Source organism: Mixophyes fleayi, chromosome 11, assembly GCF_038048845.1.
Source record: "Mixophyes fleayi isolate aMixFle1 chromosome 11, aMixFle1.hap1, whole genome shotgun sequence".
In the NCBI taxonomy this organism is placed as follows: Eukaryota; Metazoa; Chordata; class Amphibia; order Anura; family Limnodynastidae; genus Mixophyes; species Mixophyes fleayi.
The window spans coordinates 16,662,538-16,677,269 of record NC_134412.1 but is presented as its reverse complement, the minus strand read 5'-3'; the positions used below and the strand labels follow the sequence as shown (position 1 = coordinate 16,677,269).

General features: G+C 43.7%; 1 protein-coding gene across 1 annotated transcript; it reads left to right on the top strand.

The window, feature by feature from the left end:
- Nucleotides 1-7,113: 7,113 nt before the first annotated feature.
- On the top strand, nt 7,114-13,780 carry LOC142107769 (zinc finger protein 574-like). The gene is made up of 3 exons (XM_075191386.1): nt 7,114-7,193; nt 7,568-7,621; nt 10,967-13,780. Exon 3 carries the CDS (start codon nt 11,002-11,004, stop codon nt 13,567-13,569), a length of 2,568 nt encoding a protein of 855 aa, XP_075047487.1. The 5' UTR covers nt 7,114-7,193; nt 7,568-7,621; nt 10,967-11,001; the 3' UTR covers nt 13,570-13,780.
- The last annotated feature ends 952 nt before the right edge of the window (nt 13,781-14,732 follow it).

The window sequence follows — 14,732 nt, the reverse complement described above, 5'->3', positions numbered from 1 at the left end:
TTGATTACAACATAATTTTAAAAGGTAGCACAAAAGATCCTCTTTTCATTCTCTATGTTTCCTTCCATTAAAATGAACATCTGAACTATAAGGGGGCCAGATGTAATAAGGAGTCCCTCTATAAAGAGATCCACTGATCATGGCTTTGATAAATTATAACTCTGGGCTTAAATACCACTGGGGGAAGCAGATGTGGGGGCTGATTTTGGAGCACAGAGTTAGGAATATCACTTTTATATATTGAATTGGAATTGTTTTGTATACACAATAGTTGTACGGTGTAGGAATTGATTCATATTGGCTGTATTACATTATTTGGGGATATATTTGTTTTCGTTCACATGATTAATTTGAACAACATATGAACATGAGAAGACCTAGATACATGGAGAAAATGTAAGTATTTTTTTTATTATATATTGTCACAGCAAAGTATTTATTTGGAACACGATTTGCATTTTTTTCTTTGCGGAACCAATAGCGCTTGAACAGTCTCACTTTTCAAATTTTGTCACAGTGTATAGCCTGGTGTATGGCCCATTGAAGAGTATTTGGGCTAGGAAGAGGGAATGGTGTGGGAGAATGTCATGCTCTCCCGGGAGTCCGGGAGACTTACCCGGAATTCAGGAGTCTCATGGACATTCTAAGAGAATGGTTACCTAGGGAGCCAATGGTTAGCGGTAGAGATGCTCAGCCTCGGTTCCTCAAGAACCGAACTCACCCGAACTTAGCATATCTGAGTACTAAGCCGAGTTGGCTTGGTACTGTTGTGCGCCCGTGGAATTGAAAACAAGGCAAAACGTCATTGTGATGTTGTCGGATTTCGGGAGTTTTGGATTCCTTTTTAAGATCCAACATCACGGAGGGTGGGAGGGAGGTCGGACCCCCATTTTTCTTTTCTGCCACTGCTGTGTGCCACTGTGTCCTAGATGGGGTAGGAACTGCCGTGTGTTTGTGTCATTGCTCTGTCGCTTACCATCCAGCCAGGTCGCTGCAGTATTTGACCGAAAGTGTATGAAAATAATATTGTGGTCTGTGAGGTGGTCAAAATTGACTGCAAATGACTTGAACTTAGTGTTATTGAGGTTAATAATAATGTAGGAACAAAAAAAAGAGCAAAATTATGTGATTTTAGCATATGTTAGGATTTTTTTCTAAAACATCCAAAACCAAAACACATGAGGGCGGTTTTGCCAAAACCAAAACACGAAGCAAAAAAATAAAAACCAGTTCACGGGGGTCAGTGAACATCTCTAGTTAGCGGGCACCTAAAACACTGAATACGCCCCATAGTGTCACTTATCCGGGTTTTTTAATGCACAGCGTCCTCTGACATAGAGAATTTCTAGGCTGGATATTGGTTCAGCTCCCAATATGGCTCCCTCCGCTGTATGCAGGCGACAAAAATACTCTGTTGGCTCTGACACTAAATATTTTGGCTGATGTGTATAAATAAAATGCAATATTGTTTCTATAAAGTAGTACTTAAATGATAGTCATTAATGTTTGCGGTAATTAATGTGACATTACTGTGATGAGTGAAAACAAACCATAAACTATTAATGGCCTTTTTTTTTTTTAAATCAAACTTTCACTGAAACCTGATTACTGAATCGTGCCTAAAATTTCTATTAGCAACTTAGTCAGTTCCTGAGATTAATCTGCAGACATCGCTACTTCTTTGTCATTTCAATGTCACATTTAATTTTCAGTCAGGTATTAATACATAAGTATGCATCAATCTCTTTCCTCACTAGTACATGCATATATTTATATGAAGCTTCATATATAAATTGGCCTTTGAAATAAAATTCTGAAGTCACCAGTTCATGCTGGTTTTACTAAACTTTCCTGTTTAAGCACACTTGCCTACCTTTGGCAAGTTGTATCCGGGAAAAGGGGCGTGTCTAGAGAGCGGGAGGGGGCGGGGCACGGTGAATCACGACATTTTGGGCCCCCCCCAGGTCCAATATGCCGTTTTGTCGCGGGGGGCGGAGCCAAAATGACGTGATTCACAGCGAATCGCGTTATTTTAGCCCCGCAATACCGGGATGCAGGAGTTTTGCCAGCTCTCCCGGGAGTCCGTGAGACCGACCCAAATTTCGGGAGTCTCCCGGACCATCTGGGAGAGTTGGCAAGTATGTGTTTAAGGAAGTATAATTTGCTTTTTAGGTGTGTTTTGTCAAAAGACATAAACAGCGTTTGCCCTCATCTGTCTGTACTTTAGAAACAGACATTTCCCTCATGTGTCTGATCTACACCTGTAAGGTAAAATCACACTTATATATAAGGACCACTTTATATACACAAATAAACATATTCTTAGTCCTCTACTTGCATATTAATGACTGTTTTCTAGACAATTTTCCACTACTAAGCCTAATCTCCTCAGAGTTGCTCCAATTACCCCCCCTGCTCTCCGCCAAACCCACACTCCAAATGTCAGCGACTGACGCAGGTTAAAATGGCGGCCATTCCATGGGCTGTTATACTGGTGTATATTACAAACCAGTTCTGCAAAGAATTTTATTCCCAGTCTGCAATTTGGGATAAAAGATGACACTGCTTAGATGCAAAAATGGGTTGGGGTAAATTAGCCCTTGTGATTGGAAAAATGAGGACCTATTTAGGCATTTTTACTGGGACTGTACGGCCAGTTAACACTTAAAAGAACTATCCTTACAATATTTATTTAAATGCTCTTTTTTTATATTAGTGCTAGTATAACAAGTGAAAGGGAAGAAGGGTCACCCTACAACTTCTCTAGACCCAAAACTAGTGGGCGCAGACTAGATTGGGGCCTTGACAGGTCTGAGCCTGGAAAAGTAGAGGCTCTGAAAACATGGCACCTAGGCACAAGACATTTGTGGACAGGTCCAGTCCATACAGAGCAGTGTGCCAAGCAACAGGAGTGGCCAGGAAGTAGTAGACCCATTGGAGTAGATTTGCTAAACTGCGGGTTTGTTGCCTATAGCAACCAATCAGATTCTAGTTATTATTTATTTAGTACAGTTTACAAAATGACAGCTAGAATCTGATTGGTTGCTATAGGCAACATCTCCACTTTTTCAAACCCGCAGTTTAGTAAATCTACCCCATTGTGTCTCTCAGTCATACGTTGATTTAGCCGAGAATAATTCACATCTTGCTTTTCTTTGACATATTCCTTCCAGCTGTTTTCATGTCCCTCTTTACAAAACCAAAACACTCCTTGGATCTGCTGGGCCTATTCAGTGAAACTGGCCTGGACCCAAAGCTCTACATTAGCTTCTGACTGTGCCATTTCAGAAATTCTGATTTTTTTGTTTTTCTCCTGTCTCTTCTGTTTCTTTGGCCTCATATATACGGAAGAGGGATAGGGATACAGTAGACATACTAGTACATATTACGCGATATCCTATAGAGATACACACAGCAACTCTGCTTCCGTAGTATGATCAGTTCTGCTTGTTGTGTTCACAGTGTGTTAGATGGTCAGTGTAAGCTGACATGCTGTTCCCTGTAGAAATCGATGAACTCTATTTTTACAACGAGCAAGTTGCAGTAGACAGAGTTTGAGCCGAGTATATCATGGATGCATACAAGCATTGTGTGTACCTGCCCCCAGTATCACAGAAACTCATACATCCTCTATATGACATAAGCAGATCTACAAGATAAATGGCAGCTGAGCATTCAAGGCTCGGTCTCTGCACCAACCCACAACATCTCTATTACATGATCCACAGTTACAAAATGGTTCACTGTCGTCTGGTTTCCTATTTGCAGTAGCCTGAGATGGATTCATTGAGGTGTGTTTCAGTTATTTAATTTATCCCAGAAAATGCAATTAGGTAATAAGTGTGAAGTAGGAGAGGAAATCATTATGTATTGTATAGGGTGAAATGGGTCACGTTGGAAGGTTGGTCATATGCATATTTGCCTACTTTTGAAGGCAGCTGTCCGGAAGGGGGTCCATCATCATCATCATCATCATCCATCGACAGGGTGTGGCCACACGTGGTGCGCCGTTAGGCTTCGCCCCTGTTAATCTTAGGCAATGTTGGCCAATCGCAGTAGGGGGCGGGGTCACAATGACACATTTAGCTCCACCCCCACCATATTCAACAACGGTGACAGCTGGATCCGGGATTTTTGCCTGCTCTCTCGGGAGTCCGGGAGAACTCCCAAAAATTCGGGAGTCTCCCGGACATTCCATGAGAGTAGGCAACTATGGTCATATGTAATCGTGAGCAAACATTTACTTGCCACCATTTCCTATAGTCAGGGAAAGACCCTATTAGTATACACAGACACTATGATGCTTGCAATCCTTGGACATAGAACAAGGAACCTATGCAGCCTAAAGAGATCAATTCTCATGCCTAATATGCCTAAAGTATACAGCTTCACAACTTAAAGGGGTTGTCCATTTTTATAACACCCACCTCATTTAGACCTCTCCCCCCAGTTTAGCAATTGAGTGCGGGTGGGTCTCTCTACTAGGACCATTGCTATAGTTTTCTGAAGCTGGGACCATTTTTTGTCTAGTGCTCTTAAACAGTGCTTAATAAGAAACCTGAAATTGAGGGGCAGTTGTTAGAAAAAAGGACAACCCCATTAATAAGCATTGCTATGCAGCCCACAAAGCACTGACATTTACAAAAGAGATTGGGTTACGTTTATAAAGAAGCATTGCAAGGAAAGCTGTTTGTGTACTAAAATTGCCCCAAGCTGGGTCAAGAGATATTTATATATATATATTTCCTAATTTTCTAATTTATATATATATCATTCTAATTTTATTCTGCAATTTTATATTTATATGCCTACTATGCACATATTTTTTTTTGCACACGGATTTGCTATGTAGTATTTTATTCATTTAACATTATATTATATGCTTATTTACTATTTTTTTTATACAAGAACAATTGTTAATAAAGTTATTTGAAGAATGCGATTATAAAAAGAAATAGGAGGAAGTCTACAACCATCCTTGATAAAGTCTAATAGGACGAAACGCGTTGGACTTTGGAGACCTATGAAAACTTTTATTTGAAATTATTTTGACTCACTTAGGCTTTGGTAAACAGGAAATCATATGCGTTCCACGAGTCTGGGATTGGAGGAGAACATCGCGACTGTGAGTACAGTCGGCATCGGACTTTTCTACCCTTCTCCGAAGCTTCCCAGACGGGGGCAGAAAGAACCGGGGAGAACCTGGAGGATCTAGAGCGGCAATCAGGGAAAGAGTAGGGCAAGAACACTGACTGCAATCTCCGCTGGTAAGTGAGTGCATCTATAAAAATCATTTTTATTTATTTTTTCTCTTTATTCTGTTTGAGTATATTCATTATCAGTATCCCGTGCGCTACATTCTATTTGGCAGTATATTTATCTATTTTGTAAGCAGCAAGGATACATTTACCTTTTATATTGTCAAGAGATATATTTATAGAGCTGAGCAATATTACTTACTCCTGGTACGACACCTCTGACATTACTTGATAATGTGTAATACTTACAGAGGGATAGACTGTGAGCTCCAATGGGGCAGGGACTGATGCAAATGATTCAATATTCTCTGCAAAGCCATATATGGAGGTATCTGGGCTATATGCTGACATATTGGCTGTATAGAGGTGTGTAGAGCAACATTTTGCATCGCACAACACACTAAATCCAAACCTCCCAAAATTGATATATTTAGTAATTTGGAAGATGTGTCTGCGCCACAGGAGAAGTTGGCGTCATCATACTATTTTGGGTGTGGCCACATCACATTGAGGTGCCATGTCATCTAGAGGTGTTTCTAGCACTTCCAAAGCACTGCACCACCACAACCCTCTTACCTAAAAATACCCCTCCACGGGCAAACGCAGGATTTGTAGAGGGGGGGTTTCCACACCACGCCACCAGTGGGCGTAAACATCATGCATGGGGGCGTCGCTATAATATTAGACAGTGCTTGGCTGCTCTCCAACTCTTTCTATCCCCATAATATACATGGGCAATGCTGTGTGCACTACTGTTAGGTGCACACAGCTCTCCCTTTTCAAGCAGAGCCGTGTGAAGCAGAGGCAGGGTCCAGCCACCTCAATCATGTAGTGCCCCAGGCTTGGAGGGGGGTTTCCAGCACTAGGAACCCTCCCTCGGTTTGCCTATGCCCTCCAATGTCATGCACACCTGACGCTGGTGCGCACAGCAGTAAAGATGCGCCTGCTAGCTCATACATCTCCAAACTATCCCAGAATTGGCGGGACAGTCCTCTCAAATCTAGATTATCCCTCCTAAATTGTGACATAAATGTCCACTTAGTGTGGCTAGCGTGTGGCGTGCAAAGTGAAATTATTCTTGAAGAACACAAAGTAAAGGTCCTATATCTGTAACCCCTTCCACCCACCACAATATGACATACTAGCTAACTTCGGCAGTGAGATTTCCGGGAGAGGTCTCGCCGCTGCGTCCTGGGGGCGTGGTCATGCGAATCGTGTCTTTAGACCCTGCTCCTATGCTAAATTTTGCCAATTCCAGCCCAATACAGCAGAGGGCTGGGTCAGGATGCTGCAATCGGCCCCCTTTACTAACGTAGTGGGCAGAATGCAGGAGGTTGTCCTGCTCTCCCAGGAGAACTCCCAAAAATTCTGGAGTCTCCTGGACATTCCAGGAGAGTAGGCACCTATGCAGTATGATACTGTATATATCCTTTTCCTCACTTAATTTACCAATTGCAGAGAATTACCTGTGCTGAATTCATTTACTGATGTGTGAAAGCATTTCAGTTTCTTTAACACAGGTAACTGCATATGTAAATTAAGTGTCAGAGCAGTGAATTTTATGCAAAGGGTCACAGTTGGAGGGTATCACTGTAAATAAAAAAAAAGTCACCATCTTGATTATATAACGGTGTTTATAATAAAATAATGCTTTAAAAATAATATCAAATATAACAAAAAAACCACCCACCCAGCTAAAATACTTGAGCCTAGCAGCACTTAATACAATACAGGTTATTTTCTGGAAGACTTTGCCCGCAGCTAAGATGGCGATTTGCAGTCAACGTCACTTCGTCACGTCCTCGGCTTTGGATTCTTAACGGTGCTCTAACAAGCAGCCTTCCGATTGGTCGGCCGTAGTATGCCGTCAGCCAATTCTCGGCTGCGTTGTTCGCAGGTGCTGAGTGCAGCGCGGTGAGGGCTGACGGTGTGTAGGTGAGATTGGGGGTTATAGAGGGAAGTGTGTGTGTGAGAGGAGTGAGGCTGTGACCCGCGGAGCTAGCGCTCTAGTCCCGGCTAGGGGCCCACTCTAAAGACTATACCACTGTGTTACATCATTATCCCTGTCTATAAGGCGTGGGGGGTGGAATATTATAATATTATCCTGACAGCCAATGGGGGGTAGATGGGGACCCCCCTGCTCTTTTATATGTAATGGAAATAATGACAGCTTGAGGCTCCCCAGCTGTTGGGGGAACTACATGTCCCAGCACAGCCACTGGTTGCCTGAGTCACGTGTCAGGTGTCACGTGTTGGTGATTTTCCAGCTATACATCTAATTCCTACTTATCTCTCTCTCTGCTTTATAGATATCTCCAGTGTGTCCATGCCAGGCTGATCTCCAGGGATCTGTGGGGCATCAGGTAAGTACAGCTGTGACAGGTCTATGGGCATGTGCCCACCATGTTTATATCATGCAGCTTTTAAATGCATGTAAATGAGTGTGAAAACAAACTTCAGTGCACAAGTGGGGCTGTACATATTTAAGGGGCAATATTTTAAACAGTTATTCTACTTTGGTGCGTCTGAGGGGTTCAACATATTTGTGGCAGCACGGTGGCTCAGTGGTTAGCACCTCTGCCTCACAGTGCTGGGGTCATGAGTTCAATTCCCATCCATGGCCGTGAGGAGTTTGTATGTTCTCCCTGTGTTTGCGTGGGTTTCCTCCCACACTCCAAAAACCATACTAGTAGGTTAATTGGCTGCTATCAAACTTGACTGTAGTGTGTGTGTCTGTCTCTCCTCTCTCCTTTCTCTCGTAAGCTCCAATGGGGCAGGGACTGATGTGAGTGAGTTCTCTGTACAGCGCTGCGGAATTTGTGGTGCTTTATATGATGAGGAGCTATACAGTATGTATATACTATACTGTTTTTTATATGTATTTTGACTAGCATTTCTAACATGTATTTTTAAGGCCAGTGTGTCCATAACCCAAGAAAGAGCAGTTTCTCAAATCTTTTTATGTTTGTAAATGATTGCAGAACACAGGTGTGATAGCCATGTGTTGTTTTTTTTCCTTTAAGTCTTTCTGCTATTTGGAACACAATGCCTAAAATATACTAAATTACATTCTCCTCTTTATGGTGTAACAGTGTTAATGTCTGGAGGGCAAAATACTCTTTGACTATTTAATTAGCAGACAATCACCTTACAAAGGATGTTCTGGACAAAGCACTGCCTTACAAATCAAACAATATGGTATTGAGGAAATGTTATGTAGATTTTAAACACTCAAGTTGTTGTATAATCAGTGGCATCGCCAGCTGACATTCTAGGAATTGGAACCTTGGTAATTGCACCACAACAAGGGGGAAGTAGTGACAGATTAATTAATGGAGGACGCTGGACAAAAATGGGGAGATAAAACTCCCATGGGATCAAGTGATTGTTTTAATGGGATATTTAGCATCCCTATTATGTTTGTCTTTAAAATGTCTATATAACTCGCATGTATCTGAATTTATGTAAAGATGTTGGGTAACTTGCTAACATCAACTAAGCACATTTTGCCTCTGGCTCATTGCATTATGTAAATGAAATGAACATCTTTTGGTGGGTATAGAGGTACAGTTTTCTGCACTTTGGGCCTTGCCGTTGATTAAGCAGATAGATATTTTAGATGTAAGAGACGCCTTTTATGGACTTTTGGGCATTTATGTAAAAGGTGCCCGGTTTTCAACCAGCAATGCCCCCTGTTGACCTTTACCGCTGTATGTTCATTTTGAAGTGCAGTAGAGTACTTGGTTGTCTAATTTTTTTTTTTCACCGAAGCTAAGTAGTCATGCTTAACCTACTATTGGTAATGTTTACTAACACCTATACAGCACGTCAAAGTATTTGTTACTTAGAACGGCGAGTACAGTTCTTTCTCCCATTGTCAAAGTTGACAACGAAAATTGACAAAGTTCTGTGATCCCTTTTTATTTTATTTTTTGTCTTTTAATTTAATTGGTTATGTTATTATTATAGATTGCAGAATACCTGCCATGGAGTTCTGAAAAATCTAACATTCGTACTACAGCCCGAGTAAATACCTAATTGCAATGTACAGTTATTAATGCACACCCTATTACTGAGAGAATTCATTTGCTGCTAGTGTGGGCAGTATTCTCTGAGTGATCCTGCGATCATTAGGCAATGTCCCAGAATCGCACTGAACGTGCTTCTGCCAGTACATGGAATGTTCATGATCATTAATACACACAAATATTTATAGATGGCCAGAAGATGGCTAATTACACAGGCATGCAAAAAGGTGAATACAGATACAAACTAACCAGTAAATGTTAGATGTTTGGATATCTATGTTCAGCATAACAAAACTCGTAAATCAATGCAGCCTTCTATTTTCTCGCACCTGATCCAACTTGGAGCCAAAAAACACAGTGAAAAACTGTTTTTAATTGTATGGATATCTGTTTAATTTGCAGTTTTGTAAAAATACTGTCATTGGAACAGGCTTTCTTGTGTTTTGGTTACATACAGATAGACGTGGGACATTGTTACAGGACCATTGCCTTCCAAAATTAGGTCTAAATGTTCTTTTCCCCTAGTTGGGCCTTTTATCTAAACAAGGGATTTCAAATCCCTGATTCCTCTGGTGACTTAAGGCTAATGGTGGCCAAAGATTGCTGCTTGATTGTTCAGAACAGTCAATACACATGGAGAGCCAAATTGCACAGATCTGATATTTCAAGAATTGTTCTTAACAATTGGATCAATATTGAAACTGACTGAATGTGCTCACGTACCTCTTCTGGTCATGAACTCACACATGCCGATGTCGGTCTGGTTTTTTTTTTTTTTTGTCCAGCAATTTGTAATCCAATCAGGCTTTATTTATATAATGCTTGCCTACTTTTCCGAAATGGTCGGGAGACTCCTGAATTTTGTTTAGTTCTCCCGAACTCCTGGGAGTCCAGACCACTCGCCCGCATCCTGCTTGCTTGCTAGTGAAGTGAACGGGGGTCTTCAGTGATGTAATTCGTCACAAATTGCATCGTTTCGACCCCGCCCCCTTCATAGCAATGACGCGATTTCGGCATTTCACCATGGGGACAGGGCCAAAACTATGCAGGTTGCCGTACCACTGCAGTTGCCACTTGACTGTACATAAAGTTGGCAGGTATGTTTGGTGGCACACAGCTTTGCTGATACAGTTTGCAGAGTAGCATTATTCTGTCATTGTCCAGTCAACAAAAGAATTCATTTTCCTTGGTTCATCAGCATTTGCATGCATGTAATGCCCAATCTCATCAATTCAGTGAAATTGATAGTACTAAATCCTCAATGATGATACTCTACAAACAAATTGATTCGTAACATCCTGTAAGGATTGCGAAAGCATAATGAGAGGTTGCTGATGTGTGTTTATCCAGTTATGGAAATATTGCTGAATCACAGCGTATCAAATGACCACACTGCAAGCTGTTATTACATGTAACAAAGTGCTAGTGTAGCAATGCCTTTGTCAGTATTTATACATCACCATGTAAAATGAAATTCATTATGAACAGTAAAAAGAACCAATATGCATCAATTAGCCCAGACAAATGCCTATAAGTGCAACCACCCGCTGCTTACTGCGTGTCTTTCTTGGTATTCAGACCACACACCGATATCTCTCTGTATTTCTTCACATTTTTTGTTTTGTTGTAATGCCATATTCCAGAGATGCTGAAATGACACAATTCCTTTTCTCTTGGCAGTTAATTCACCAGACTGGGAGAACAGAGATGCTGAAATGACGGAGTCGGAGGAGACGGTGTTGTACATAGAGCACCGTTATGTGTGCTCGGAGTGTGGGGAGGAATATCCCAACTTGGCGGATGCTGTCCTGCACCAACAAAGCCACACTGCAGCTGCTGCGGAGCCTCAGTACCAAGTGCTAGGACTGGGCTCTCAGGAGAACCAGTACCAGTGCCTGGAATGTGGGCAACTGTTGATGACACCTACTGACTTGCTGGCCCACCAGGAACTGCACCTGCGGTTACTGAACCCGCCTAATCCTGAAAGCCCTAAAGCCAAGCGCCCGTCTCGGAGTGAGATTCACTATGAATGCCCGGACTGCAAAGCCCTGTTCAACAGCCAGGATGTGTGGATGGCCCATAGGTACACTCATATGGAAACCCAGAATGTGCCACAGTCCAAGGTACTCCTACAGACAGAAGACCACGTTATGGAGGACGCGTTACAGCTCATGTGCAACCCCTCTGCTCCTGGCGAGGTCCATCTTGTGACTGGCCAGCAACACTTCCACGTACCCACCACATCGCCCACTGCAGTCTCACACACCCAGGTGCTGGTGGACTTGGAACATTCGTACAAAAAAAACGAAGGGGTTGGGGAGGATTGTGCGGTGGAAGTCTTATTTTATAAGTGTTCTGAGTGCACGCAGCTCTTCCAAACGCCCGGGGAGTTCCTGGAGCATCAAGCCACTCACTTCCAAGGGCAGGATAGTGCCGTAGAAGCGGGTGACCAACCCGCCGAGACAGCTCCGCACTCTCCAGTTGAACCGATGGACGAACAGGTACAGAAAGAGACCCCTGAAAATTGTGAGCAAGTAAGTGGGAATGGGGCTGTTCCTTCCAACGGAGAACAAGGAGGAGAAACGGAGGATTCCGCTTTGTCCTGTGCGCCATGTGGATTGACTTTTAAGAGTGTTGGAGAACTGGAGCTTCATCAGTTGTCTCATAAGACTGGCCCCTATAGCTGTCCGTTATGCAGCAAAGTGTTCCCTACGCACCCAGAGGTGGGGGAACACCTTAGGTCACATCGGGGAGAGTCACATTACCTTTGCATGGACTGTGGACTGGGTTTTGCTAGTGAGACTGTTCTACTAAACCATCGCCGGACCCACCTCCCCAACCCCCTGTTCTCCTGTGAATGCGGACAAACCTTTGTTAACATGACAAAATTCCTTTACCATCGCCGTCAGCACAGCAATAAACCACGCGAGCCTGCCCCGGTGGAAGAGAAGAAATTAAATGCCTACACTTTCCCAAGTCCCGCTGGAGGCTTTACATGTTCCCCCTGTGGTAAAGAGTTCCCCCTGCTTCCTCAGTTGTTACGGCACCAACGTTTTGTGCATTCGCTTGAAAGGAGACACAAGTGCCCGACTTGCAGTAAGCCCTTCAAGAAGCGCTCGCACCTTCGAAACCACATGCTGACGCACACAGGGGAGCGTCCGTACTCGTGCACTGACTGCAGCAAGTCGTTTAACTCTCAAGCCAATCTGCTGCGGCACAAGCTCACCCATACGGGAGAAAAGCCGCACAAGTGCCAGCTTTGCGGCAAGGCATTCAGCCAGTCCTCCACTCTACAGCAGCATCTTTTTGTGCACAACCAGGCCTATCCCTATAAGTGCACGGAGTGTGGGGTGAACTTTCACCGCCCTTATCGCCTTCTCATGCATCAGTATCACCATACTGGAGAGTACCCATACAAGTGCCAAGATTGCGGCCTTTCCTTCCTGCTCAAGAGGCTGCTGGAAGTACATCAACTTGGGCATCGTGGTGAGGTGCCTTGTAGGTGTGGAGACTGTGGCACAAATTACCCTAGTTCACAGAGGTTAAAGGATCATCGTTGTAATCGAGCAGGCGGTGGAACAGGAGAGAAGCTGGAGTGCCCGGTGTGTGGGAAGAAAGTCAATTCCGATGCCCGCCTCAACGCGCATGTTGCAGCTCAGCATGCGGGCACCATAAGTGACGTTGGATATCCAGTAAAGGGCAAAGAACCACGGCCACCCCGGAACAAGCAGAAAGTAGGTACTAAGAACTTGGAGTGTCCCGACTGCCACAAAACCTTCAGTACAGAAACGTCTTTGCAGGTTCACCGCAGGATTCATACCGGAGAGCGGCCATATCCGTGCCCAGATTGCGGCAAAGCCTTCCGACAATCCACTCACCTGAAGGACCACATGCGTCTACACACAGGCGAGAAACCCTTCAAGTGCGACGTGTGTGGTAAAGCCTTTACTATCGCGGTCCGTCTCTCCGAGCATAAACGAATCCACACCGGGGAGCGGCCCCACACCTGTCCGGACTGTGGCCGAGCCTATCGCTCGTTTTCAAACCTGTGGAAGCATCGGAAGCTGCACCGTGAGCAAGCGGTGGCGCCACCAACCAGCGAGCCACATTCCACTGACCTATCCAGCACTGTCGCTATTCTAGAGACTGTAGAAACCATTCCCATTATTGAGACGGTAGAAATCTTCCCTGAAGGCAGCACCATCAGCGTGCAGGATATACAGTTTGAGACTTTGCAGGTGGAGAATATTCATTTGGGGAACATCCAGATCAGTACCTTGTGAGACAGATGTACTTATTTCGGTGAAGTAAGTGGCAGCATGTTGGCTACCGGAGATGTTAGGCCAAGGTTACCAAGTCATCGGCATGCGGTGTGTTATCGGTTTTACTGGTGCCGCAGGGACTTTACTGTCAAAATCTGCTTCGTTCATGTCCTTCTGGTATGATTATGTTTAAATGCATATTTTAATTAAACCCTCTAGTTATTAACCTTTACCGGTGAATTGTACCATTCCCTCGGTGTTTGTGTTTCTATGCTGCAGTGTTTATGAATTGCACAACACTGGTGATATTTGCATGGTGTAGCTACCTGATGTGGCTCTAGGTTCAGGCCTGGCCAACCTGTGGCTGTCTAGGTCCGTCCCAGCATGCTTTGCCAGTAGATAGCCATCCGATAGTTGGTAAGGCATGATGAGACACCAGGAGAGCTGCAGGTACCTCTAGGTATTAAAGGGGTCGTCTGCTTTACATGCAGTGTTTGCAGCTCTACTGCATTCTAGAGGAGCATGCATTTGGGAGGGAGGTTCTTATGGCTCTATGCACTGTATGCTGCAGGTGATTGGGCAGGAATTGCAGCCAATCAGCTTGCTTTTATGTCTCAGATTAATCTAGCTTATTACTTCCAAGTGTGCTTGAGTCTACATGCTGTTTAACCTCACTGGCTGAAACTGAAATCTGAATGCAGCTTACATTGGAGTTTCTCAAGGACCCCCCCCTTTCCCCAACCTATAAGCCTGGCTTAATAGCAGGACTTGATATTAAGGGAGTCGTTGCAGCGCTACTGGGTTTTCTATAAATCCAAAATACAGAGAGAGAGATGTTTTAAACTGTTATCCTACAGACAATAATCTATTCCATTCATATAAAGAACAGTAAGGAATCAAAGATAATGCAGGAGACTTGACTGAGCATTTAAGCAATCACCGAACGTGTGTAACAGGCAATCAGAGCTCCCCAGTCTGTATGACACCACCGACGCGTTTCAACTTCAAAAAGTCTTTTTCAAGGTGATCACCTTGAAAAAGACTTTTTAACATCGTGATCCCAACCGCTGAAGTCTTCTGTTTTACACCTGATTTCATTGAGCTTGTGACCCGCTCACCATCTGGTACGGGCAATTGAATCCCGGTCTAATCAGCTGTATTGCGGAGGACTGACATAGAACTCT

Coding starts and splice junctions, on each gene's coding strand:
- LOC142107769 (XM_075191386.1), top strand. CDS start 11,002: ATGACGGAGTCGGAGGAGACGGTGTTGTACATAGAGCACCGTTATGTG.